General features: G+C 37.3%; 1 protein-coding gene across 17 annotated transcripts in view; it reads left to right on the top strand.

Moving 5' to 3' along the window:
• Positions 1–25,525, top strand: part of dlg3 (discs, large homolog 3 (Drosophila)) — a 188,116-nt gene that overhangs the window by 102,427 nt on the left and 60,164 nt on the right. The window contains exon 9 of one of the 17 annotated variants that reach the window (XM_057849777.1): positions 5,361–5,489. The exons of the other annotated variants lie outside the window; for them this stretch is intronic. Within the exon in view, the coding sequence (XP_057705760.1) occupies positions 5,361–5,489 (129 nt within the window). The remainder of the gene's footprint in view (positions 1–5,360; positions 5,490–25,525) is intronic. 17 annotated transcript variants of the gene reach the window in all.

Genomic DNA, 25,525 nt, shown 5'->3' on the forward strand with positions numbered 1-25,525 from the left:
GTTTGTAAATATGACTTTGTGAATTCTACACGGAAACTTAAAGAAAATCATGATTCGAATTGAAATCCCAATTATAGATCGTTCAGCCCTATTTCTCGGTAATGATAATTCTTACTTTTCCACTGTTTCAAGAGTTCTCTTCAAAGTCAAACATGTCAAATGTGGTGGGAGCAGGAACAATTCTCAGACTGTTTCAAACTCCCCCGTGAACACGCTCGTATACGTGACCTGGACTCTTACTGTTTCAAGATTCCGCTGTAAGCCTTTCAAGACCGACGGCTGCATGTTTAGTGTGATGGATACAAAGACAGTTCCTACTTGAATACTGTTACCATAAAATGATGCACTGGTTTATGGCATGTACAGTTTCAAGATGGCTGCCGTTATCACCTTGAGTTTACACACACCGGTGAATCTTAAATGCATTTGTGTAGAACATTAACAATGACTTGTTGATTCATTTTTGTTGATATTTTCGTGTATTTTGCAACGGTCTCTAATATGGCTGGTAATATACTGTATGTTAGTATTTTTGTACAATTTTATTTTATTTTTGTAATATTATTTCTTCAAATGTTTTTTAATGCTGCAACTTAATTCTCCTAAATCACATTTTTTTCCCTGGTATTTTACATTCCTAAAGTTATTGTCATCACATTTCAAATTATTCAAAATTCCGATTTCTACCTGTTGGTATTGCCTCTGATATTTTGTTAAATTCCCCAGGTTTTTTTTTTTTTTTTTTTTTTTTTTTTTTTGTCATGTTTCACTGCCATTGACAGCGATTGATGTCCAGTTTATCTTGAGTGGAAGGGCTTTCATCACAGCGGACAGAAATCTTTAAGAACTTTTTAAGCACTTTAAACTTCAAATGTAATGATTATGATAAGTTTTAAACATGTTACTGTCCCACCAAATTATTGTTTAAAAGAGAATAAAGTAGTAGAAAAATACTTGGCTTTATTGAATGCGCCATTGAGTGAGTCCATTCAAATCCGTTCACGATGCTGAACAAACATAATCAGTTTGCCACAACAACTGTTTAACAAGTTAAACCATGATTGGCGCATGCGGTGCTTTTGAAGTTTATGACTCTGGCAAGATGAAACTAAAAAATCTGTCAATCATCAATAACTTTAATCAGCAACTCCTGTGCACGTTTACTGCCTGACGAACAAGGAGCAGGATGAGGGAGGGAAGGAGGGAGAGAGAGTGAGACCATCCGATCGGTTCGGGACAGCTCATCTGTATTTTCTTTTTTTTTTTTTTTTGTAATTGAAACAGATCCGCGATGTACTGAGAGAGCTAAGATTGAAGTGAGAAATAGCGAAGGATCACGGTACTTTATTAAAAAATTGAAAAAAGTTAAAGACAAATAAAAAAAACAATATTTACTGTATTGTTGCTTTCGATGTACAACTATAAAAAATATAACAGTAGTTCCTCTTTTATTATCCTTTTTTTGTAAAATTTTAGGTCTTAAAAAAGGAATGAGAATACAGTCTTTTTAATTTTTTGTTAAAAAAAAAAAAAAATTAAATCTATTTTTAAAAAATAATTAAAAAGGTGGGATGGGGTAATTTACTATTAAGTGATCGTTTACGGCCAGCCACTTCCAGTCAAAATAGGCTGGATGTCTGTCACAGTCAATGGTAGCCAGTGAGTTAAATTTCAGTCTTTTTGGTTCTCTGTTGCGTTGTCCTGGTTTTGTCAGCGTGAACATAAGACATACATGTTCAGTCACCTCGGGAAGCCAAAAAATGCGGAAGCTGGACATTGTGTGGTACCTTTATCCCAAGAAGTGGATGTACTGTAGCATTGGTTTTATGAAGTAAATCTGTGCCACAACAGCTTGAATATGAATTTCTAATGCTGAATTCAGCTTTGGAATTCAGTCGCAAAAAATTGGGTAAAAAAAAAAAAAATTCAGTCACAACTGAGTAAAATTCAGTTGCAAAACATTGTCGCAAAAATATACATCGTAAAACATTAAGTCAACAAACAATTCAGTCACAAGAAAAATTCAATTGCCAAAAAAATCAGATGTAAAAAAAATCCGTTACAAAACATCGTCATCTAAATCCATCTATCCATTCATCTACCGCTTAATGCAGGGTCGGGTTGCGGGGTCATCGTAAAACATTCAGTCACAAGAAAAAATTCCATTTTCAAAAAAGACGCAAAATAATATGGTCACGAATAAATTTAGTCACAAAAAATGTGATTGCAAAAAATAGGCACAAAACATTCAGTCACAAAAAAATGAAGTTTAAAAATTCCTCCATTGTCCAGATGAATTTTTTTTTTTTTTTTTTTTTTTTTTTGTGACTGAATATTTGCGACTGCATTCCGATGCTCAAAAAATCCCTGTAGAAATTTATATTCAAACTCCGATGGAACAGATTTACATCCACATATGGTTGATTGGAGGCCTTGAATCATGTTAACCCACAACTCTGGGGAGGAGGCTCCCTGTGTGTGAGTGTTGTGTTGCTGGGGTGTTTTTGTCACTGTGGCTCTGTAATGTCCTTTTGTGCAAGCTGTCTACATTGTATGTCGCATCTTTTGTTGCTATGCGTCAGAGGTGGGGGGGTCTCGAGTTAAACCGCTTGTCTCCAGTCGGACTTCCAAGTAATTTCACCCCTCGACTTGACTTCGACAGAGTACCGATCATGTCATCATCTAACATTATAAATCACAATAAAACCCAAGGTGCCTTTATCTGATCCCAGCTATATTCTAAAATGACAATCTAACAGCCATTTTAGGGCTGCCAAAAAGATCATTTTGATATGTAGATTACTGATCCATTTTGCGATAAGTCAGTAGCTCAGCTATATTGCATGTTTTTTACTGTTCTATACCTCTAGCATTTACATTTTAGCTGGAAATGTGCATTGGAAGCAAAAACAGTGTGATTAAAAAGAAACTGGGTGAATAGACGAGGAATATTAATTATGCAGCTATATCATTGTTTTCCAAAGCAATGGCAAATGTTTTCAAACATTTCTTTTTGATTAATTACAAAGTCGTCCCCCCCCCCCCCCACACACACACACACAATTTACTTATAATTATTTGTGTTGTACATTGGTATGAAAAAGTACCTGAACATTTTGGAATTTCTCACATTTCTGCATAAAATCACCATCAAATGTGATCTATTCTTTGTCAAAATCACACAGATGAAAAAACATTGTCTGCTTTATCTAAAAACACCCAAACATTTAAAAGTTTTCATATTTTAATGAGGATAGTATGCAAACGATGACAAAAGGGGGACAAATAAGTACGTGAACCATCACATATAATATTTTGTGGCCGCCCCTTTAGCAGCAATAACTTCAACCAGACGCTTCCTGTAGCTGCAGATCAGTCTGGCACATCAATCAGGACTAATCTTGGCCTGTTGTGGGATGTGTAGCATGAATCGCTGGCTTTATGTCATGCCACAGCATCTCAATGGACTTTGACTTAGCCACTCCAGAAGGTGTATTTTGTCCTTCTGAAACCATCCTGAAGTTGATTTACTTCTGTGTTTTGTATCATTGTCTTGTTGCAGCACCCGTCCTCTTTTTAGCTTCAACTGTCTGACAGACGGCCTCAGATTTTTCTGCAAAACATCCGGATAAACTTTTGAATTCATTCTTCCATTAATGATTGCAAGCTGTCCAGGCCCTGAGGAAGCAAAACAGCCCCAAATCATGATACTCCCTCCACCATGCTTCACGGTGGGGATGACGTGTTGATGTTGGTGAGCTGTTCCATTTTCCTCTAGACTTGACGTTGTGTATTACTCCCAAACAATTCAACCATGGTTTCATCAGTCCTCAAAATATTTTGCCAAAAGTTCTGTGGAGTGTCCAAGTGCCTTTTTGCAAACATTAAACGAGCAACAATGTTTTTTTAAACAGCAGTGGCTACCTCCGTGGGGTCCTCCCTTGAACACCATTCTTGGCCATAGTTTTACATGTAGTTGATGTTTGCAAAGAGATATTGAACTGTGCCAGTGATTTCTGTAAATCTTTAGCAGACTCTAGTGTTCTTTTTTACCTCTTTGAGTTTTCTGCGCTCAAATCTTGGCGTCATCTTTGGTGGATGGCAACTCCTTGGGAGAGAAGCAACAGCTCCAAAGTCTCTCCATTTGTAGACAACTTCTCTGACTGTCGACTGATGAACATTCAGACTTTTAGAGATGTTTTTTTTTTTTTTTATCCTCTAGCGGCTTTATACAAATCAACAATCCTTGATCGCAGGTCTTCGGGCAGCTCTTTTAACCGAGCCATAATGCACATCAGACCATGCTTCTCATCAAGACATTTCTTACAAGATGTGTGTTATATAGTGGGCAGGGCAGCTTTAAACCACTCATCAGTGATTGGGCACACACCTGACTTAAAATGTTTGATAAAATTGGTTTCATTTGCTCTTTAAGTCTCCTTAGGCAGAGGGTTCACTTACTTATTTTTCCCCCTTCTGTCATTGCTTGCATTCTATCCTCATTAAAATATGAAAACCTTTAAATGTTTGGGTGGTTTTAGTTAAAACAGACACAGTATTTTCATCTGTGTGATTTTGACAAAGATCAGATCACATTTGATGATTTTATGCAGAAATGTGACAAATTCCAAAAGGTTCTGATACGTTTTCATATCACTGTATGTATAAGTGTTAAAAAAATATATATAAGACCATATTTACCATTTTTGTCCTTGCTTTTTATTCTTAACAAAATTAAATAACAATTTAATACATTAATCAAAAGGAGATTGTTTTTTTTTTTTTCCAAATTGAAACGCAAAAGCAGATGTTTGCACATATCAAATTTGGTTTAATTACAAATCTGGGAATATTTACAATTTTTTTCTTTTATTTGTTTCAGTAAAAACAGTGTTTTTTTTTCAATTTTTGACTAAGTTTCCCCCGACCTTTTACTTATTAGCATATGTTCTTTGGTTTTTCAAACAAAACTGATTATAGTGTTTAGCCAAAACATAATTTTGTGATCAACAAAAGTCTGCTAGCGCTTTGCTAAAATGTTATGCCAAATCTACCGACAGGCTAACAAAAATTAGCATCGACGTTGCAGTATCTTCATTTCTCATGTCGTGTACACACCAGAAAAACATTGATATATGTTAGACGTCAATTTGTGATAAACTCAAAGAGTTTTAATTTAGTTTTTTAAGAGAAGTTAGAGAAAAGTTAACCTGTACTTACGACAGCATGGAAAATCCGTTTGGAACTTGAGACTGACTTGTGACTTTTCCAGATGACTTCCTCCCACCTCTGCTAAGCGTGCTTTACTTCCTGTCCTACACTTTGTCCCGTCGTTCACTGTGATTCCTGTACCCCCACAGCCGGGCTGAGCCAATTTACAGTGTCATCCACAAACCTGGGGACGGCAAGGTGCCCCCTCAGGCTCTCTTCAGAGGCTTCTGTCCTTCCCCTGCACCCTTGTACCAAGCTCCGCTCCCCCTCTCTGGCAGGTACTAACCTAGTCCCTTACGCTTGCTCAGCTAACCCTCCTCTCTCAAATCAAACAACATTCATTCGGCCCTAGCACATCGACAAAGAGAAAACGGGTTTCAAAAGGAGGACACTGCGACATCTAGAGAGGAGAGAAAAATCGCAACATCCAATTCAAGTGTACCTCCCAAAATTTTCTATATTTGAGGACTCAAACGCAATTTTTGGGGGGATGGAAACACTGGAAATTGAGTCTGGGATTTAGTCAGGATAGCCCATAAAAGGGACTAATGTTGCTAATTCACTTTGCCTAACTCGTTGGTAAAAACGCCACCAAATGTTAGCATTAGCGCCAGCTATGTTAGGCGGTAAGAGATTTTAAACATGAAAACAAAACGCCCCAAAAATTCCTACGCAAACTACGCATGCATTTTTTTTTTATTTTTTTTTTTAATGTACTTATTATTTATTCTTTTAACTGATTACAATTTTTTTTTAATTAAAAAAAATATATATTATTTTATTTTATATAGAATTATTTGTGTTTTATTGTTATTGCTCATGGCTTCTTAAATATTTTTGTGTTTATTATTCTTTTTTTCATTTATTACTATTGTAAAAATCTTTGAAACAATTTAATTTTCAATTAATTTGTTTTATTAGTCAAATTTCTCATAATTTGTTTGATTTTTTTAAATTTATTTAATTACTTAATTATTATTATTACTGATATATATGTTATTTTACAATCATTTGTACTATGTTTTTTTTGTTAATATTTTTTATAAATATTTTATTATTTTATTGGAAAAAAATATATAGCCTAGTAAGCCTACAGTATATATGTATGTATTTTTTTTTAATTGCCCATGGCAAAATATGCACAGGCCACACTAATACTACAATTTAATGTCAAATAAAAGGTCCACAAAATACAGCGGTACCTCGACATACGATCGCTTCGACACACGATCTTTTCGACATCCGACGTAAAATTTGGCTCACCATTTGTTTCTACATCCAACGACATGCTCGAAATACGACGATTTATGACAGTGCCGCATTGTCTTTGTTTTGCCACAAGACGGACGCACGGCGGATTTTCTTGCGAGAGAAATCGTCATGGGTTCCAAGAAGGTTCGTGTATGTGGTGGAAAAAAAGGTGACCATTGAAATGAAGATGGAAATGATAAAAAATATGAGCGTGATGCGCGAGTCCTGAAGTGGCATGACAATATTGTCATTATTGTCAATATTGTAAATTGTACGCCGCAGTTGATGCCAACAACAAAACATTCAAAGAGAAAGTAAAATCTCTACCGCACCTTTCTTCTCTTGTCACGTCAGTCACGCAAAACACGTCCGCCACATTAGAACCCGATTCCTTACATTATTACAGCAATTATGAGTATTATTATATTTTTACAATTTTTATTTATAATTTATTTGGTTCGCTATATGTAATTGCCATTTGTAATACTACCAGCAGTATTTATTAAGGATTTAGTGTAGGTTTTCGGGCTGTGGAACAAAATTATGGAATTATCTTTTCTCATATCTCATATTATTCTTATGGGAAAATCCTGCCCGACATACGACTATTTCGACTTACAAGGTCCTGGAACGAATTAACTTCGTATGTAGAGGTACCATTGTAATGTCCTGCGGGCTGCAATTGGCTCCAGGGCCGCAAGTTAAACATCCTTGTTGTGCATGATAACAATCGTCATATTATGGTGATTCCACCATAGATTGTTCATCACAAGATAATTTATAATTTATATATGACAGTGGTCTCAAAGTTATGGCCCGGTTGCCAATTGTATTCATTTTATTGTATTAAAGTATTTTTCCATGGGTGTTGATGTAAAATAAAATACATTCATAGCTAAAGCAAAACTTGAAAATAATTTAAATATTTTATAAATATGTTTACGGTATTTTTTATTTACATACTGTATATTTTATACATGTAAAATGTGTTGATATTAATATATTATGTTTATTGTTTATTTCAATAATTAAATTCATACTTGATAGTTAAAACTAATTTGACAATAATTAGAAGTAGTAATATAAACTTTTTAATTGCTGAATTTGCAATGGAATTTTTTGTAACTGGTTTTATTTTTGCGACTGCATTTCAACGCTGAAAAACTTTAGTGTTAGAGAATCATACTCTGAATTACTTCCATATAATGACTATTTAGAGACTCAAAAAAGTGTTTGGGCAATTTTTAGGTCAACAATGTCTTTAAACTATGAATCGACTCAACAATATTTAAAATATTATAAAATAATTGTCGATTCATTCGAACATTGATTTGTTGTCGATCGATTCGCGCCAGCCCTTATTGACGATTTATCACATCCGGCAGAGAATGATTATGTTTCAGTGTCATTTTCAATGAGTTAGAAAACATGAATGACAATGTAACAGCGCCCCCTGCCTTGTGGTCTGTTTTCAAAATGGCCGCTCCTGGCAAAGCCACGCAGCCGAAAGGGCTTTCGCACTCCCACAAGCTGCTCCGTTCCATCTGTCAGGAGGCGTTGATAAACCTAAAGCCTCCGACTCGAGCCAAGTTTCCTACCGAAAGGGGGATCGTGTACCACATCTTATGTGCACCAGCACCTACCTGAGCTTCTTTCTTATCCGTCTTCGACTTGGGAAAAAAAGGCCAAATGTTTTTTCATAAACGTCCATTGAGTCCTTTTTCATCCCTTTGGCAAACCCTGATGTCTCTGTGTCTGCGTGTGTGTGGATGAGTGTGTATGTGATTTAGCTTTAGTGTAATATGACATGACAAACTTTGAATTTTATGGAACTTATGTAATTTGTTGCATGACATTTGCAAATATCTCACTTGGATTCATGACTAAGATAATCATCTGGTTTCATCAAGGACTGCAGAAATTACAGAGTACCGTATTGGCCCGAATATAAGACGGCCCTGATTATAAGACGACTCCCTCTTTTTCAAGACTCAAGTTTGAAAAAAGACTTTTTGAACACCAAATTAATTTTTATACAGAAAATAATTACAGTACATCCGAAACAAATTATTATAACAATATATTTGAGAGAAAAAGCATGTTATTTTGCCTCATTCAAATCTTAATATCTGAACATTTGAATATGTAAACTAAAGTGCAATCACATTCGTAAATGAATGGCTTCTGGTTTTTGAAATGTAAATAAACCAATCTATAAAACAACAAAATTGCAATAACTGCATTAACCATCAAAGCGAAGTTTAACTGTAACTGTAGTCTTGAAACAAATCTGAATAAGGAAAAACATTGCAATAAAATAATGCAAAAAGAGTAGCTGAGATCTGTCATGACAGAACATTGCTTCAATTACAGTGGGGCAAATAAGTATTTAGTCAGCCACTAATTGTGCCAAGTTCTCCCACTTGAAAATATTAGAGAGGCCTGTAATTGTCAACATGTGTAAACCTCAACCATGAGAGACAGAATGTGGGGGAAAAAAAACAGAAAATCACATTGTTTGATTTTTAAAGAATTTATTTGCAAATCATGGTGGAAAATAAGTATTTGGTCTATACCAAAAGTTCATATCAATACTTTGTCATGTACCCTTTGTTGGCAATAACGGAGGCCAAACGTTTTCTGTAACTCTTCACAAGCTTTTCACACACTGTTGCTGGTATTTTGGCCCATTCCTCCATGCAGATCTCCTCTAGAGCAGTGATGTTTTGGGGCTGTCGTTGGGTAACACGGACTTTCAACTCCCTCCTCACCCCGTGGCGTCAAAATGATAACAAGAACTGTGTGCAAAATTCCCAGAACCACACGGGGGGACCTAGTGAATGACCTACAGAGAGGTTGGACCACAGTAACAAAGTAACACAATGCGCCGCCACTGTTCAGAAGCTTTTCACACACTGTTGCTGGTATTTTGGCCCATTCCTCAATGCTGATCTCCTCTAGAGCAGTGATGTTTTGGGTCTGTCGTTGGGCAACACGGACTTTCAACTCCCTCTGCAGATTTTCTATGGGGTTGAGACCTAGAGTCTGGCTAGGCCCCTCCAGGACCTTGAAATGCTCCTTACGAAGCCACTCCTTTGTTGCCCTGGCTGTGTGTTTGGGATCATTGTCATGCTGAAAGACCCAGCCACGTCTCATCTTCAATGCGCTTGCTGATGGAAGGAGATCTTCACTCAAAATCTCTCGATACATGGACCCATTCATTCTTTCCGTTACACAGATCAGTCGTCCTGGTCCCTTTGCAAAAAAAAAGCCCCAAAGCATGATGTTTCCACCCCCATGCTTCACAGTGGGTATGGTGTTCTTCGGATGCAATTCAGTATTCTTTCTCCTTCAAACACGAGAACCTGTGTTTCTACCAAAAAGTTCTATTTTGGTTTCATCTGACCATAACACATTCTCCCAGTCCTCTTCTGGATCATCCAAATGCTCTCTAGCGAACCGCAGACGGGCCTGGACGTGTACTTTCTTCAGCAGGGGGGCACGTCTGGCAGTGCAGGATTTGAGTCCCTGGCGGCGCATTGTGTTACTGATAGTAGCCTTTGTTACTGTGGTCCCAGCTCTCTGTAGGTCATTCACTAGGTCCCCCCGTGTGGTTCTGGGATTTTTGCTCACCGTTCTTGTTATCATTTTGACGCCACGGGATGAGATCTTGGATGGAGCCCTAGATCGAGGGAGATTATCAGTGGTCTTGTATGTCTTCCATTTTCTAATGATTGCTCCCACAGTTGATTTCTTTACACCAAGCGTTTTATCTATTGCAGAATCAGTCTTCCCAGCCTGGTGCAGGTCTAAAAATTTTGTCTCGGGTGTCCTTTGACAGCTCTTTGGTCTTGGCCATAGTGGAGTTTGGAGTGTGACTGACTGAGGTTGTGGACAGGTGTCTTTTATACCGATAATCAGTTAAAACAGGTGCCATTAATACAGGTAACAAGTGGAGCCTCATTAGACCTCATTAGAAGAAGTTAGGCCTCTTTGACAGCCAGAAATCTTGCTTGTTTGTATGTGACCAAATACTTATTTTCCACTCTAATTTGGAAATACATTCTTTAAAAATCAAACAATGTGATTTTCCGTTTATTTTTTCCACACTCTGTCTCTCATGGTTGAGGTTTACACATGTTGACAGTTACAGGCCTCTCTAATCTTTCAAGTAGGAGAACTTGCACAATTAGTGGTTGACTAAATAATTGTTTGCCCCACTGTATATCTGGCGCCATCTAGCGTCGTGAATGGGGAGAGTAGCTGAGATCTTTCATGACAGAACATCGTCATAATATCTATGACCACGAATATAAGACGACCCCCTCTTTTTCAATCTTATTTAAATGCAAAAAACACCGTCTTATATTCGGGCAAATACGGTATTTGCTGTTGTTTTCCCCTTTTTGGGGGGGGGATGAAAGAATTGTTAAAATTAATACTGTTTTTGTGTGATACAAATAATTAAAAATAATGTAATAATTAACTAAAATTCAGACATTTTGGAAAATAAAAAATAAAGAAAATGGTTTGTTTTTCTTATTTTTTATTTAAAATGTTTTTTTAAATACAGGATTGAACAATTATTAACAAAAGAGAATATTAATTTTTCCCTTTCATTTATTGTTTTACTATAAGTAAAAATAATAAGAAAATGTATCTTATTTTGTTTTTAGTTAAAATAGATGTCAAATCAATAAATATATAAAAGATAAGAGAATTTTTTCTTGTTGTCATCTTTTTAAAGTATAGATTAAAAAATAAAAAAACAACAACTACAAAAAACCCAGAATAACATAAAAATAGATAACAATATTTACCAAACATCCCATTCTTGGGTAGAAAAGTTGCATAATTTGATTGCGGCGGAGCTAATCAGTAACTTCTCGCAACCGCACGAATACAAAATACTTTGACTCGACAAATTCGCTCGTAGATAACGAGGAACACTTTGACCTTTCGTTTACCATTTTAAACGATTCTGGCAGAATAGAAATCATCGCAGCAAATCAAGCCCAGCTCGTCTCGGGTGTTAATCAGCCGTCGTGCTTTATTCTTAGACGCAGCGAGAGACCTGATTTGGAAAATAAGTCAAATGTCAAATCGGAAGCCTGTGACGAGAGTATTGCTTCATTATCTTTGCTATCAAGCTTAAAGACCATAAAACCTCTCAGTTTTGTTGACACGCCACCTCGTAAAGGGGCTTGTGGGAATGTTTCTGCCTCGTCTCAAGAGGCTGACTGATAGGAATGTGGTCGAGCCAAAACAGAGGAGGGAGGACACGTGACTGTAGTCAGCTGACGCCAGCAGCGGGTCCTGCTTCGATCCTGTCAAAAAAGCGCATGCAGACTTTGTCAAGTCAATTTATTTCTCAATACGTGAGGTGTTTCAAGAAAATCCTGTTTGGACTGAGAAATATGCAAAATTATGTAAATAAATCACTATCTGATTCTTACAATGTGTATTTATGTATTGCTATTGTATTTATTTATTTATTTAGAATTTTATTCACGCGTTCACGTGGATGTATTGAACCATTTCGGTTTTACATGTTCGTTTCGGTTCACTTGCATACTGTTTCGGTTTTGTTTTATACATTTTTTGCCCTTCAAATTTTATTGCAGGTAGTCCCCGGGTTAAGAACGAGTTCCGTTCCGACGTTGGAAACAATCAGAATTTCCACGTACAATGGTATGAAAAAGTATCTGAACCTTAAGGAATTTGGGCATAAAATCACCATCAAATGTGATCTGATCTTTTTCAAAAGCACACAGATGAAAAAAACAGTGTCTACTTTAACTAAAACCACCCAAAAAAATTATAGGTTTTCATATTTTAAAGAGAATAGTATGCAAACAATGACAGAAGGGGGAAAAATAAGTACGTGAACCATCACATTTAATATTTTGTGGCCGCCCTCCTTTGGCAGCAATAACTTCAACCAGACGCTTCCTGTAGCTGCAGATCAGTCTGGCACATCGATCAGGACTAATGTTGGCCCATTCCTTTCTACAAAACTGCTGTAGTTCAGTGAGATTCCTGGGATGTCTGGCATGAATCGCGGTCTTTAGGTCATGCCACGGCATCTCAATGGGGTTCAAGTCTGGACTTTGGCTTGGCCACCCCAATACGTGTATTTTGTTTTTCTGAAACCGTTCTGAAGTTGATTTACTTCTGTGTTTTGGATCATTGTCTCGTTGTGCATCCATTCTCTTTTTAGCTTCAACTGTCTGACAGACGGGCTCAGGTTTTCCAGCAAAATATCCTGATAAACGTTTGAATTCATTCTTCCTTTATGATTGCAAGCTGTCCAGGCCCTGAGGCATTAAAACAGCCTCAAATCATGATGCTCCCTCCACCATGCTTCACGGTGGGGATGAGGTGTTAATGTTGGTGTGTTCCATTTTCTCTCCACACATGACGTTGTGTGTTGGTTTCATCAGTCCACAAAATATTTTGCCAAAACTTCTGTGGAGTGTCCAAGTGCCTTTTTGTGAACATTAAACGAGCAACAATGTTTTTTAAAGACAGCAGTGGCTTACTCCTTGGTTTCCTCCCATGAACACCATTCTTGGCCATAGTTTTATGTATAGTTGATGTGTGCACAGATATTGGGCTGTGTCAGTGATTTCTGTAAGTCTTCAGCAGACATTCCATGGTTCTTTTTTTACCTCTCTGAGTATTCTGCACTGAACTCTTGGCGTCATCTATTGTTGGACGGCCACTCCTTGGGAGAGAAACAGCAGTGCCAAACTCTACATTTGTAGACAACTTCTCTGACTGTCGATTGATGAACATCCAGACTTTTACAGATGGTTTTGTATGCTTTCCCAGCTATATACGAATCAACAATCCTTAATCGCAGGTCTTCAGACAGCTCTTTTGACCGAGCCATGATGCACATCAGGCAGGACAGGGCAGCTTTAAACCACTCATCAGTGATTGGGCACGTACCTGACTTAAAAGGTTTGGTAAAAATTGGTTTCAATTGCTCATTAAGTTTCCTTAGGTAGAGGGTTCACTTCCTTGTTTTCCCCCTTCTTTCGTTGTTTCCATACTATCCTCATTAAAATATGGAAACCTATAAATGGGTGGGTGGTGGTTAATTAAAGCAGACACTGTTTTTACATCTGTGTGATTTTGACAAAGATCAGATTTGAAGTTGATTTTATGCCGAAATGTGGGAAATTCCAAAAGGTTCAGATACTTTTTCATATCACTGTTAATTGGAATTCATCCTTTAAGTACCCCTAAATACCCCCTAAATCTCAAAATAACTGTCCAGAAACATGTACTATACATCATATTAACCCTTTAACACCGAACGTGTTGGCAGCGACGCGTTTACGCATATCGTCTTTGAAGCTTCGTCACGCTGTAATTACATCACCCACGTGCTGCTGGTTGGTCTCGTTTGAAAGTGCGGAAGTTGATGTCCACACCAGTTTTTAATTGAAGTCAATCAGCCAAGAAAAACGGGAGATAATGTCATTTGAGTTTTATAGTTTTATTGCACTCATAAATATGCATTAAAACGCTGCATGGACCATGTATCCATCTCCATATTTCCATCATTTCTTGTCCTTTTTCAAAACCGAAAGCAGCACAAGAGACTACTTATCCCAAGTGTCGTTGTGATGTCAGGAAGGACGAACCGAATGTGATCATTTTAAATAAATTTCCGAGCGAAGCGCCAACTATTGAAAGGGAGGCATGCGAAGCAAGCAACGGCCGGTGTTGTGCCGAAAAATGCACAACACCGGTTTGTTTGAGCGAGCGACTTTGAAACGTGCAGAATGAATCTAAAACTACATTTAGCACAAGCTAATGCATTATTTCATTAACTCAAGGAAGAAGATGAGTCGTATTTGTCGTTGTTTTCCTCTGATGAATCGGCGTCTCGGCGAGTAGATGTGACAGTAGAGCGCAAACGGCGAAAGAGTAGGCTGTGTGACGCAGCTCCCTCCGTGACCTCTTCAAGAATAAGCTTTATTGAGTGCGCAAAAAAAAAAAAAAAAACTTTATTGAGTCGCATGCCTGAAAAATTTGAATTCAACTACTTGTAAATAATTTTTTTAATACTTTTTTTCAATGTTATATATATTTTTTCTTCACTATAATCTTTTCAATTTTTATGTAGATGTGTGTTCGAGAAGCTTGATTGCATGTACGTATATCAGGCATGAAAATCTCTCACCATTCGGCGAAATTCGCCATTTTGAAGTAAAAAAGGGCGACCTACGTGAATTGCGTAGATCCGAGGAGAAATTATTTTTGGGAGGATGGGGGGGTCGGGAGGTTTTATTTAATTATTATTATTATTATCATCATGTGATTAACTTAGTACGAAAACTGAGCACTTAAGAAATCGGTTCTTTAAAAAAGTGACATTTGGACAGTCAGCAAATCCTTCTAGATGCTTCGCTGACGAGAACCAATCATCGGCCCAAGCTGCGTTCCATTATTCCAAACGCGCGCACTTTTTACGTGTACGTGGAGTGCTCGGAGAGCCTTTGGTTGCATTGCAAAGCTGCGAGAACAAAAAGCAGGCCTTATCCACACCGGGGCAGACCAGAGCGCAGCATACACACTTGCCTGTATTTGCCAGCAGATTGAATTTGGTGAGTAATGGTTTCAATAATTTTCACATTTTGCGATATAAAAAAGTTACTGCCATTCGTTGCAGCTTGCGTTGAACACTGCCAGAGCTAGCCAAATCTCCCATGAAAAAAAAATAGCTCCCGTTAAATTGGCGTCAAACTTGTGTATTTAGCGGTAATATAAATGAAGAAACACACTGTTAGTCAAATTAAGCGGCATGCTCACGGATGGAGGGGGGCGCCTCGTATCGCTCCCGTCGTCCAACTGAGACGCGTTATTTTCGGCTGGGACTTGAGGTGACGGCCGGTGTCGGCACAACACCGGCCCGACGAGTGGTGGGAATGACTCTTGCTTCTTAAAGCTTTTCAGAAATACAGGGATCCCTCGTTTTTCGCGGTTAATGGGGACCAGAAGCCGCCGCAATAAGTGAAAACCGCGAAGTATCTCACTATTCTCACTATTTTGCACACTACACACCTGTTTTGACCATTGTATGTGTAAAGGCCAAAAACGCCTATGACCATACCTGCTGTTTGTGTTGAATTGTCGAACATAAAACTATTCAATCTTATTTTTTTTTCTATTGAATGTTTATCCTAACAAGTTGAATAAATATTATCAAGCTTCAAAACGGTTGGTCGAGCATGTTTGGTTGTCAATGGGACGTCAACATTACAAATTTTGGGGGGAAAAATTGGGATTTTTTTGTCTTTTTAGGTCCAAAATGTGGATTATAATTGGTCAGTGAAGAAAACAACAGTTTAGACATGAAGTTCAAGGTGTCCTGAAAAAAGGGACCCAATTTGGCCATTGCAAACAATTTTTTCTTTGAAATATAAAGGCAACATCAAATGCATGCAAATTCGGCCAAAATAGGCTTAGGTGTTAAAGGGTTAATGAAATAAAGTAAAAAATAAAATACTGTGCTTCCCAGCAATGCTGAGTGATGTTACTGTTACGCGACTTTAAACAAACAAAAAAAAAAACACTGGAGACCAAAGCCCCTTTCAGACTTGTATCCTGATAATGTGACACAGGATTTACCCTTGTCGTGGCTTTCAGATGTACCGTGAATTACCGGGGTTGGACACTTTCAGACTTGTCCCATGTTGGCGACTCGGTGCTCTCTGTGCAAGGAGGGCAAGTGATTGGATTTTGTAACCAGGACATTATTTCAACGTCATTTATGTGGAGCATCAGCAACAGAATAAACCACACATTTCGAAAGATAGACAATAGACCGTCTCTTCCTCAGCTCTAAGATCCAGTCGCAATTTAATTTCGTTATGTTTTCAGTTTAATTTTGCTATCTTTCCAGTTTGCCATGTTGATAATTATGTGGGAGTTTCCACACGGATGTCTTGAGTCGTGGACGCTCAGGGCTTGGGGTGTGACAAAATATCGAAATGGTGATATATCGTGATACTTTGTCTCCCAAAAGGTTATCGATATGCTCCTGTGAAGAATCGAGATATCGTTATAAAAAGGTGTCAATTAAAAAAAGGAAGAAAAAAAAAAGGGTGCCATTGACAGTGCTCGACACCCAATCCATTTAGACTGGGAGCGTTCGTTGATTCAAAACCAGAGCATTCACAGTCATTCGGTCCGATTTTCGGGGCATTTACAGGCAGTGTTGTTAATCTTACTTTAAAAAGTAATTAATTACAGTTACAAATTACTTCTCCCAAAAAGTAATTGCGTTAGTAACTCAGTAACCTGAATGTAAGAGTAATTAGTTACTTGGCAAAGTAACTGGTAATATGTTTCATGTTTTTTTTCCTCAAAAAAACAAAAACAAAACAGGTCCCACAATGTGAAGTTTAAAGGGTTTTTGGGACAATTGGCCCTAGCCCAATTCTTTACCCTCAACTTAACTAGACACAGGGGTATTGCGGATATTGCGATAACTAGATAGTAGAGCTGAAACGAGTACTCGAGCAACTCGAGTAACTCGAGTTTAAAAACTGATCCGAGTAATTTTATTCACCTCGAGTAATCGTTTATTTTGACAGCTCTAAGCATCACGTTTTGCTCGGACTACTTTTAATGCGGGACAACGCGCTGTCACGTGCGGAGAGGAAGAAGGGGGGGGGGGGGGGGGGACTTACTGCAGCCGACAGCCGCCACAGACGACGCCGACGTTGCTAAATACTAGCCCGCACGATGCTACGTTGGTACAGGTAGCGTCTCATGCGTCTCATAGAGATCACATGTATGTTGAACTAGATGCTAAATGACAGACTCGGCCGCGTCTGGGCAGCTTTAGTAAACAGCCGCCATCTTAAAGCAGTACAGCGCTAAGCGCTAATAAAGAGCGCTAAGCGCTAATAAAGAGCGCTAAGCGCTAATAAAGAGCGCTAAGCGCTAATAAATAAGATTAACGTTACTGTTCTGAAGTAACGTTAGCCCTGCGGAGGGCTAGGTTTCTATTAATTATGACCACTGTCGATGCTTGGCTAACGTGTCTTACATACAGGCTTTAACATAACATAGCATTGTGGAGTGATGAGGGTGTAAAATAAAAACTTAATCATGCTAACTATCAATTTTAGCTCAGTAGTCATTGCTGGATAAAACACCAAGTAGCACTGGTGCTAATGTGCTCCAATACAGCCTGTATCATACATTTATTTTGAACACTGCAAAAACTCAAAATCCTATCAGGACTTGCAGTTTAGACTAACTTAAAACTTAACTAGAACTTAAAAATGGCTTGACACAAAGAGAAATTCAATTGAAAGACGTGGGAAAAATCCAAACTTTTAAGTGATGTGTGTTATCAAGCGTAACGGCATTTTTAGGTAAGATATATATATATATTTTTGTAATAAGATCTAAAGTTTTTTGAGTGAAAGCAGTGAATTAGTCTTTTTTTTTTTTTTTTTTTAATTCTAGTTACATCTGAGATGCAGTTGTTGGCTGTTTTCAACAATATACATCGAAAATAAAGACATTGACTGAAAATGGTTCAAAATTGGATGAAATGTCTTGTTTTCTCATGTATATTTACAATTGCTCTTCACCTAAAAATATATTTGTTTTATCCGATTACTCGATTAATCGATAGAATTTTCAGTCGATTACTCGATTACTAAAATATTCGATAGATGCAGCCCTACTAGATAGTAACCTTTGCTATGTGTGGAAGTCATTTAGTGTTGTGAATGAACCGTTGAAGTTGTTAAAATTGCTCCCGTTATTGCATTAGTTCCCTTCTGTCTATTTTCGACATGTGTAAGTTTTAAAACTGTTTCATCATTTAAAGCAGTGCTTCTCAATTATTTTCTGTTACGCCTCCCCAAGGAAGACGTAAATGTTTCGCGCCCCCCCCCCCCCCAAACTCTCTGCCGCCACTGTAAACAGTACCAGTTGACTATAAAATTACTATTATAAATACGCATCTGCCTAACATGGTCCTTTTTTTTCTTCTGAAGAAAAAAAAGTAACAGATCAACTTATAATAAAGTATAACTTTATTAACATTGTTTTGTTTGTAACAGAGAAGACTTCACGCGCATCAATTTGCCTGAATTTAGAAAAAAAAAAAGTCACATCCAAACTGTAAAAAATACACTCAAGGTACAGTACATTTTTGACCATTTGATACAGAAAAATAAAATGTAATAAAATCAGTAAATAATAACAAATTAAAATTGATTAGAAACATTCACTCATGAGGACAATATGCCCAAAAATTTGACCGAAAAACAAAACTGAATAAAAGAAAAAAGGAGTGTCCTTGGACAGAAGGACAGTTTTTATTTTTGCTGCTCACAGTATTACCTCCTTTGCAATAGTGTGGAGTTATTTTGCAATGAGCATGCGAACAATGCTCACTAGTTTACTGATATAACACTGACAAAGCAGGACGATTGTTGGCAATATTCGGCACGTTTTCGCCGAAAAACAATCAAGCGGTTTATCAATGAGTTTGGGGTCTAATGTCTTTAAGTGGCGTCTTAATTGATTTGGCTTCTGGCTGTCCGCTATAATTATTTTTAGACACAGTAAACAGTGGTCTTTCCCCATCACCCACTGTATTAAAAGTCAAAGCTAAAGGGCAAACGGCACGAAAAAAGCGCATTCTCGGCGGCCGAGGTAGAACCGTAGGTGAGGGCGGTCGTCGTGACGATCCCAAGCCGGAAATGGCACTTCTCGGGCGGCGATGTGAGAACCGGACAAGACAGTGGGTCGCTGCGTGAGTGAGTCCGGTCGGAAAACGGCTTTCGAAAACGGCGGTGGCACACTGCTCTTCATATCTGTTTTCTGTGTGTGCTGAGTGCTCTTCCTTAGTTCAAAAATACTGCGTGCACTCTGAAAATGAGAGCGCCACTGCCACCCACTGAGTGGATGTGCAAGTACACTTTATTCCAGTACGGCAAAAAAAAAAAAAAAAAAAAAATCATGTTCCCCGAGGTCACATGTGCCCCCCCTGGCATCGCTCTGCCAGTGGGTGTAGTTTGTAGGCTATCAGCTACAGACAGGTATTATTGGAGCCACCTAACATAGTAGCATCGCGTTTGCAACGGCGGCACAGTCCCTTGCCTCCTCCCCACTCCTGCTGTGCTCTCTCGTCTCCGTGAGTCTGTGCTTATCAGACTTTGCTCGTGCCAGTCAACCAACATCGTAACGCATAATAACGCAAGCCTTTCCCGCCTCAGTAACGGTAACGGCGTTGCCAAGATGAGAAAAGTAATTACCGCATTGGCACGAATATAAGACGGCCCTGATTATAAGACGACCCCCTTTTTTTAAGACTCAAGTTTGAAAAAAGACTTTTTCAACACCAAATTAATTTTTATACAGAAAATAATTACAGTACGTCCGAAACAAATGATTATAACAATGTATTTGAGAGAATAAGCATGTTATCTTGCCTCATTCAAATCTTAATACCTGAACATTTAAATATGTAAACTAAAGTGCAATCACATTCGTAAATGAATGGCTTTTGGTTTTTGAAATGTAAATAAACCAATCTATTGTGATAAAACAACAAAATTGCAAAAACTGCATTAACCATCAAAGTGAAGTCTAACTGTAACTGTAGTCTTGAAATAAATCTGAATAAGGATAAAATATGCAAACTCGTTAAACTTCAGAGTAGCTCAGATCTGTCATGACAGAACATTGCTTCAATGATATCTGGCGTCATCTAGCGTCGTGAATGGGTATAACGTCTAGATCACGAATATAAGACAACCCCCTCTTTTTCAGTCTTATTTCAACGCAAAAAACACCGTCTTATACTCGGGCCAATACGGTAATTAGATTACTCACTACTGAAGAAAATAACGCCGTTATATTCTAACACCGTTATTAACAACACTGTGTACAGGTCACTTGCTTTTCATTTTAGGGCATTTACAGGTCATTTCCTGTTGAGTTTGAGTCACTGTCTATTCATTTGGGTGACTCCCAGGTCACTTCCTGTTCTGTAACGCAAAATAAACCGCAAGTGACCCATAAAATACCCCAAAATCAACAGGAAGTAACTGAAAATCAACAGGTAAATGACCTTAAATGGCCCAAAATTACTCATTGCCTGGCATTGGCTGCCACTGACGGCAATAGGGAGGGTTCGTTCATTCGCTGCCATCCCTCCCACTTCAAATGGATTGGACGTTTACTAGTGATAAACTCATTCCAAATCACAGCAGAAGCTTTTTTTTCTGTTTATTAGTTTTTTGTAGAATATCATAGAATGATTTCCTAACCCATGTATCAAGAATCGCTATATCGTCAGATCATCGTTATCGTGAGCTTTGTATCGCGTATCGAATCGTGAGGTACCAAGAGGTTCCCACTCCTACTCAGGGCTCTGATTAATTGGTTTGGACTTTGTCACTACTCAATCTTGACAGGTTACCTGATCGTGACGGATTGCTACTGAGCATGTGCGAAACGACGTCACTTCCTCTCGAGCAATGACGGCAGATATACATAATGTACGTGTTAGATTCAGCGATAAAAATTAAAAAAATTTTGAGTGATAATTTTTTTGATGACTCAAAGGAAAGCATACAATGAGTATGCCATAGATAGAAGATAGAATGCCTTCAAATGTTGATACCGTTTTTATGTACTGTATGTAATTTTGGCACTCCTGCTCCCCCATACTTATCTGTGATGTGTCAAGCTTTGAAAGCACATTTTCACTTAACAAAGACAAACTTGCATTCAAAAGAAGCTTCTGCTTGGTCACTTCCACCCTCTGTCATCGGGGTTAAGTTTTTAAACCTCTTGGGTGATGATCATTATTGCTCCAAGATAGGAGCTGCTTCCCATCAGGCAACACTGTCATGAGATAAGCAACTAGAACTCGTGAAAGTGACTTGCCTGTGAGAGGAAAGCTAAATAGAGAGAAGGCACGCTGCCACCGCCATGTTTGCCGTCAACATCTCGTCCGCCATGTATTTGAGGAATAGGACGCCACCAAAATGCTTGTCAAAACGCGGCCGTCAAACCGGGATTTTAAGGTACTATTGAGTTAAAAATGCTTCATGTTAGCCTTTGATTGAGAAATCTAAATATAGTTACTCAATTCAGTTATTGTTATAGAGGTATTTTACAAAGTATTTCCCAAATTCTGAAATTTAGCTTCATGAAATTTTGATGAGAATTTTGCTCCTATTTTCATGCAAAATTCTTTACTTTTGTTTTAACCCTTGTGTGCTGATTTTTTTCTTGCGACACAAAGGAAAAATGTTCCATTTTGGAACATTGCTTTGAAGTGTAATATCAAAGTCATTTCTGAATATTTTTTTACTTGCGACCCCTCAAAATGTTCAGTGGCATCAGACCTATCCATACATATATAGTTTTTATTTATTTATTTTTGATGCCCTCTATGGACAATAAACGCAATATTGTGCTAAGAGCAAAAGTAACTGCAGTGCTTTTGTGCAGTAACTCATTCTGTGCAAAGCACTGCTTAATCCAGTTCAAGATTGTACACAGGTCGCGCCTTTCTAAATCTATGTTGGCAAAAATTAATTCTCAAATTGATCCATCATGTGACCGATGTAAATCAGAAGTGGCCACTTTAGCACATATGTTTTGGTATTGTCCCATGATACAACAATACTGGGAGGACATCTGTAATTCACTTTCTAGTATGGTGAAGGTCAAACTTCCATTAAATCCACTAATATTACTAATATTACTCTTTGGGGTTGTACATGAGGTTGTTACCTATCGGGGGACGAAAAATTATTGCCTTTTCAACATTATTAGCTCGCCGCCTGATCCTTCTTAAATGGAAGGATGCAGCCCCACCGACAATATCACAGTGGATCAAAGATATGTTACTTCATCTGAGACTTGAAGAAATCAGATACGTGATGAGTGGCTCAGAACAAAAATTTCATCTAGTATGGGGGGTCTTTCTAAGGTACATTGACAATCCTTTAACAAAGATAGAGGAATGAAAACTCTGTAGTATAAAGGCAGACTCGATGTGTATCCTGACATATGCTTATGGTCTTAAAATATTTGTTTGATCTATATGCCTGTGACAGTGGGGAAAATGTTTTTTTTTTGGGGGGGGGGTTCTTTTTCTGTTGGGGGAGTAAAAAAAAAAGTAACTGTTATCTGCATATATATAAAAAACCCATTCAAATTGGAATATTCAATATGGACAAATTAGAGCCTTTGATATGTGAATAAATCATAACATTAAAAATTTTTTGGAACACAACATATTTACATTTTTTGCGACACATAGGAAAAAACGTTCCATTTTTGGAACGTTGCTTTGAAGTGTAGTATCAAAGTGATTTCTGAATATTTTTTTACTTGCGACCACTCAAAATGTTCAGTGGCATCAGACCTATCCATACATATGGTAAATGGTGTTATACTTGTAGTTTTTATTTATTTTTGATGCCCTCTATGTACAATAAAAGCAATATTGTGCTAAGAGTAAAAGTAACTGTCATCTGCATATATATAAAAACACATTCAAATTGGAATATTCAATATGGACAAATTAGCCTTTGATATGCGAATAAATCATAACATTAAACATTTTTGGGAATGCAACATTTTTAACTTTTTTGCGACACATCGGAAAAAACGTTCCATTTTCAGAAGTTGCTTTGAAGTGTAGTATTAAAGTCATTTCTGAATATTTTTTTACTTGCGACCACTCAAACTGTTCAGTGGCGTCAGACCTATCCATACCTATATAGTTTTTATTTATTTTTGATGCCCTCTATGGACAATAAAAGCAATATTGTGCTAAGAGCAAAAGTAACTGTGCAGTGCTTTTGTGCAGTAACTCATTCTGTGCAAAGCACTGCTTAATCCAGTTCAAGATTGTACACAGGTCCCACCTTTCTAAATCTATGTTGGCAAAAATTAATTCTCAAATTGATCCATCATGTGACTGTAACTGTCATCTGCATATATATAAAAAAGACATTCAAATATGAATATTCATTATGGACAAATTAGAGCCTTCGATATGTTAATAAATCATAACATTAAACATTTTTTGGAACGCAACATTTTTGGAACGCAACATTTATAAATTTTTTGCGACACATAGGAAAAAATGTTCCATTTTGGAACGTTATCATATCAAAGGCATTTCTGAATATTTTTTAACTTGCGACCACTCAAAATGTTCAGTGGCATCAGACCTATCCATACCTATATAGTTTTTATTTATTTTTGATGCCCTCTATGGACAATAAAAGCAATATTGTGCTAAGAGCAAAAGTAACTGTCATCTGCATATATATAAAAAACACATTCAAATTGGAATATTCAATATGGACAAGTTAGAGCCTTCAATATCTTAATAAATCATAACATAAAATTTTTTTTGGAACACATTTTTTTACAATGGCATTATCATATTGTTTGCGACACGTAGGAAAAAAAGCTCCAAAATGGGACGTTGCTTTGAAGTGTATTATCCAAGTCATTCCTGAATTTTTTTTTTTTTTTTACCTGAGACCACTCAATGTTCAGTGGCATCAGACCTATCCATACATAGTTTTTATGTATTTATTTATTTTTTGATGACCTTTATGGACAATAAAAAGCAGTTTTGTGTTATGGGTAAAAGTAACTGTCATCTGCATAAATTAGGGCTGTCAAAATTATCGCGTTAACGGGCGGCAATTATTTTTTTTAATGAATCACGTTAAAATATTTGACGCAATTAACGCACAAATGCCCCGCTCAAACAGATTAAAATGACAGCACAGTGAAATGTGTACTTGTGTTTTTCGGAGTTTTGGCGCCCTCTGCTGGCGCTTGGGTGCGACTGATTTTATAGGCTTCAGCACCCATGAGTATTGTGTAAGTAATTATTGACATCAACAATGGCGGGCTACTAGTTTATTTTTTGATTGAAAATTTTACAAATTTTATTAAAACGAAAACATGAAGAGGGGTTTTAATATAAAATTTCTATAACTTGTACTAACGTTTATCTTTTAAGAACTACCAGTCTTTCTATCCATGGATCGCTTTAACAGAATGTTAATGTTAATAATGGTAATGCCGCATTGATTTATTGTTATAATAAAGAAATACAGTACTTATGTACCGTATGTTGAATGGATATATCCATCTTGTCTTATCTTTCCATTCCAACAATAATTTACAGAAAAATATGGCATATTTTATAGATGGTTTGAATTGCGATTAATTGAGATTAATTACGATTAATTAATTTTTAAGCTGTAATTAACTCGATTAAAAATTTTAATCGTTTGACACCCCTAGCATAAATATAAAAAAAACACATTCAAATTGGATTGTTCAATATGGACAAGTTAGAGCCTTCAATATGTTAATAAATCATAACATACATTTTTTTGGGGAAGACGACATTTTTTGACAATGGCATTTTCAAATTCTTTGGGACACGTAGGAAATTTTTTTTTGATATCTCCCAAACCGCTACGCATAATTGAACCAAAGTTCACCAAATGTTGAATTGTGTCATATTCTAGTAATTACATTTGGAAATTTGGCTCTGTGCTATTTGGTTTGAGCGCAATCCTCAAAATGAATTTTGAAATCCATATTGACTTCCTTAGGCGGAAATAAGTGCGATATGGAAGGTAAATGTAATATTGATGATCTCTCCAAAACCGCTGCGCAGAAGTGAACCAAACTTCACCAAATGTTGAATTGTGTCATATTCTCGTAATTACATTTGGAAATTTGGCTCTGGGACATTTGGTTTGTGCGCAATCCTCAAAATGAGTTCCGAAAGCCATACTGAGGATATATCCAAAACCGCTGCTTTGACGTGCCTTTTGAAGTTGTGCGCACACTCAAAGATTCTTGATTGATCATTCAAAAAGATACGCGTGCGTGTGCACGTGCACGCTCGGGCAGACACATGCACGCGCGGACACCCTGAATATGTTCATACCCAAACACAAACACATAGTAAGTATTGCTATCTTAGTAAAAGACCTATTGTCAAGTCTTTCTC

This window comes from Corythoichthys intestinalis, chromosome 11 (genome assembly GCF_030265065.1).
Source record: "Corythoichthys intestinalis isolate RoL2023-P3 chromosome 11, ASM3026506v1, whole genome shotgun sequence".
NCBI lineage: Eukaryota > Metazoa > Chordata > Actinopteri > Syngnathiformes > Syngnathidae > Corythoichthys > Corythoichthys intestinalis.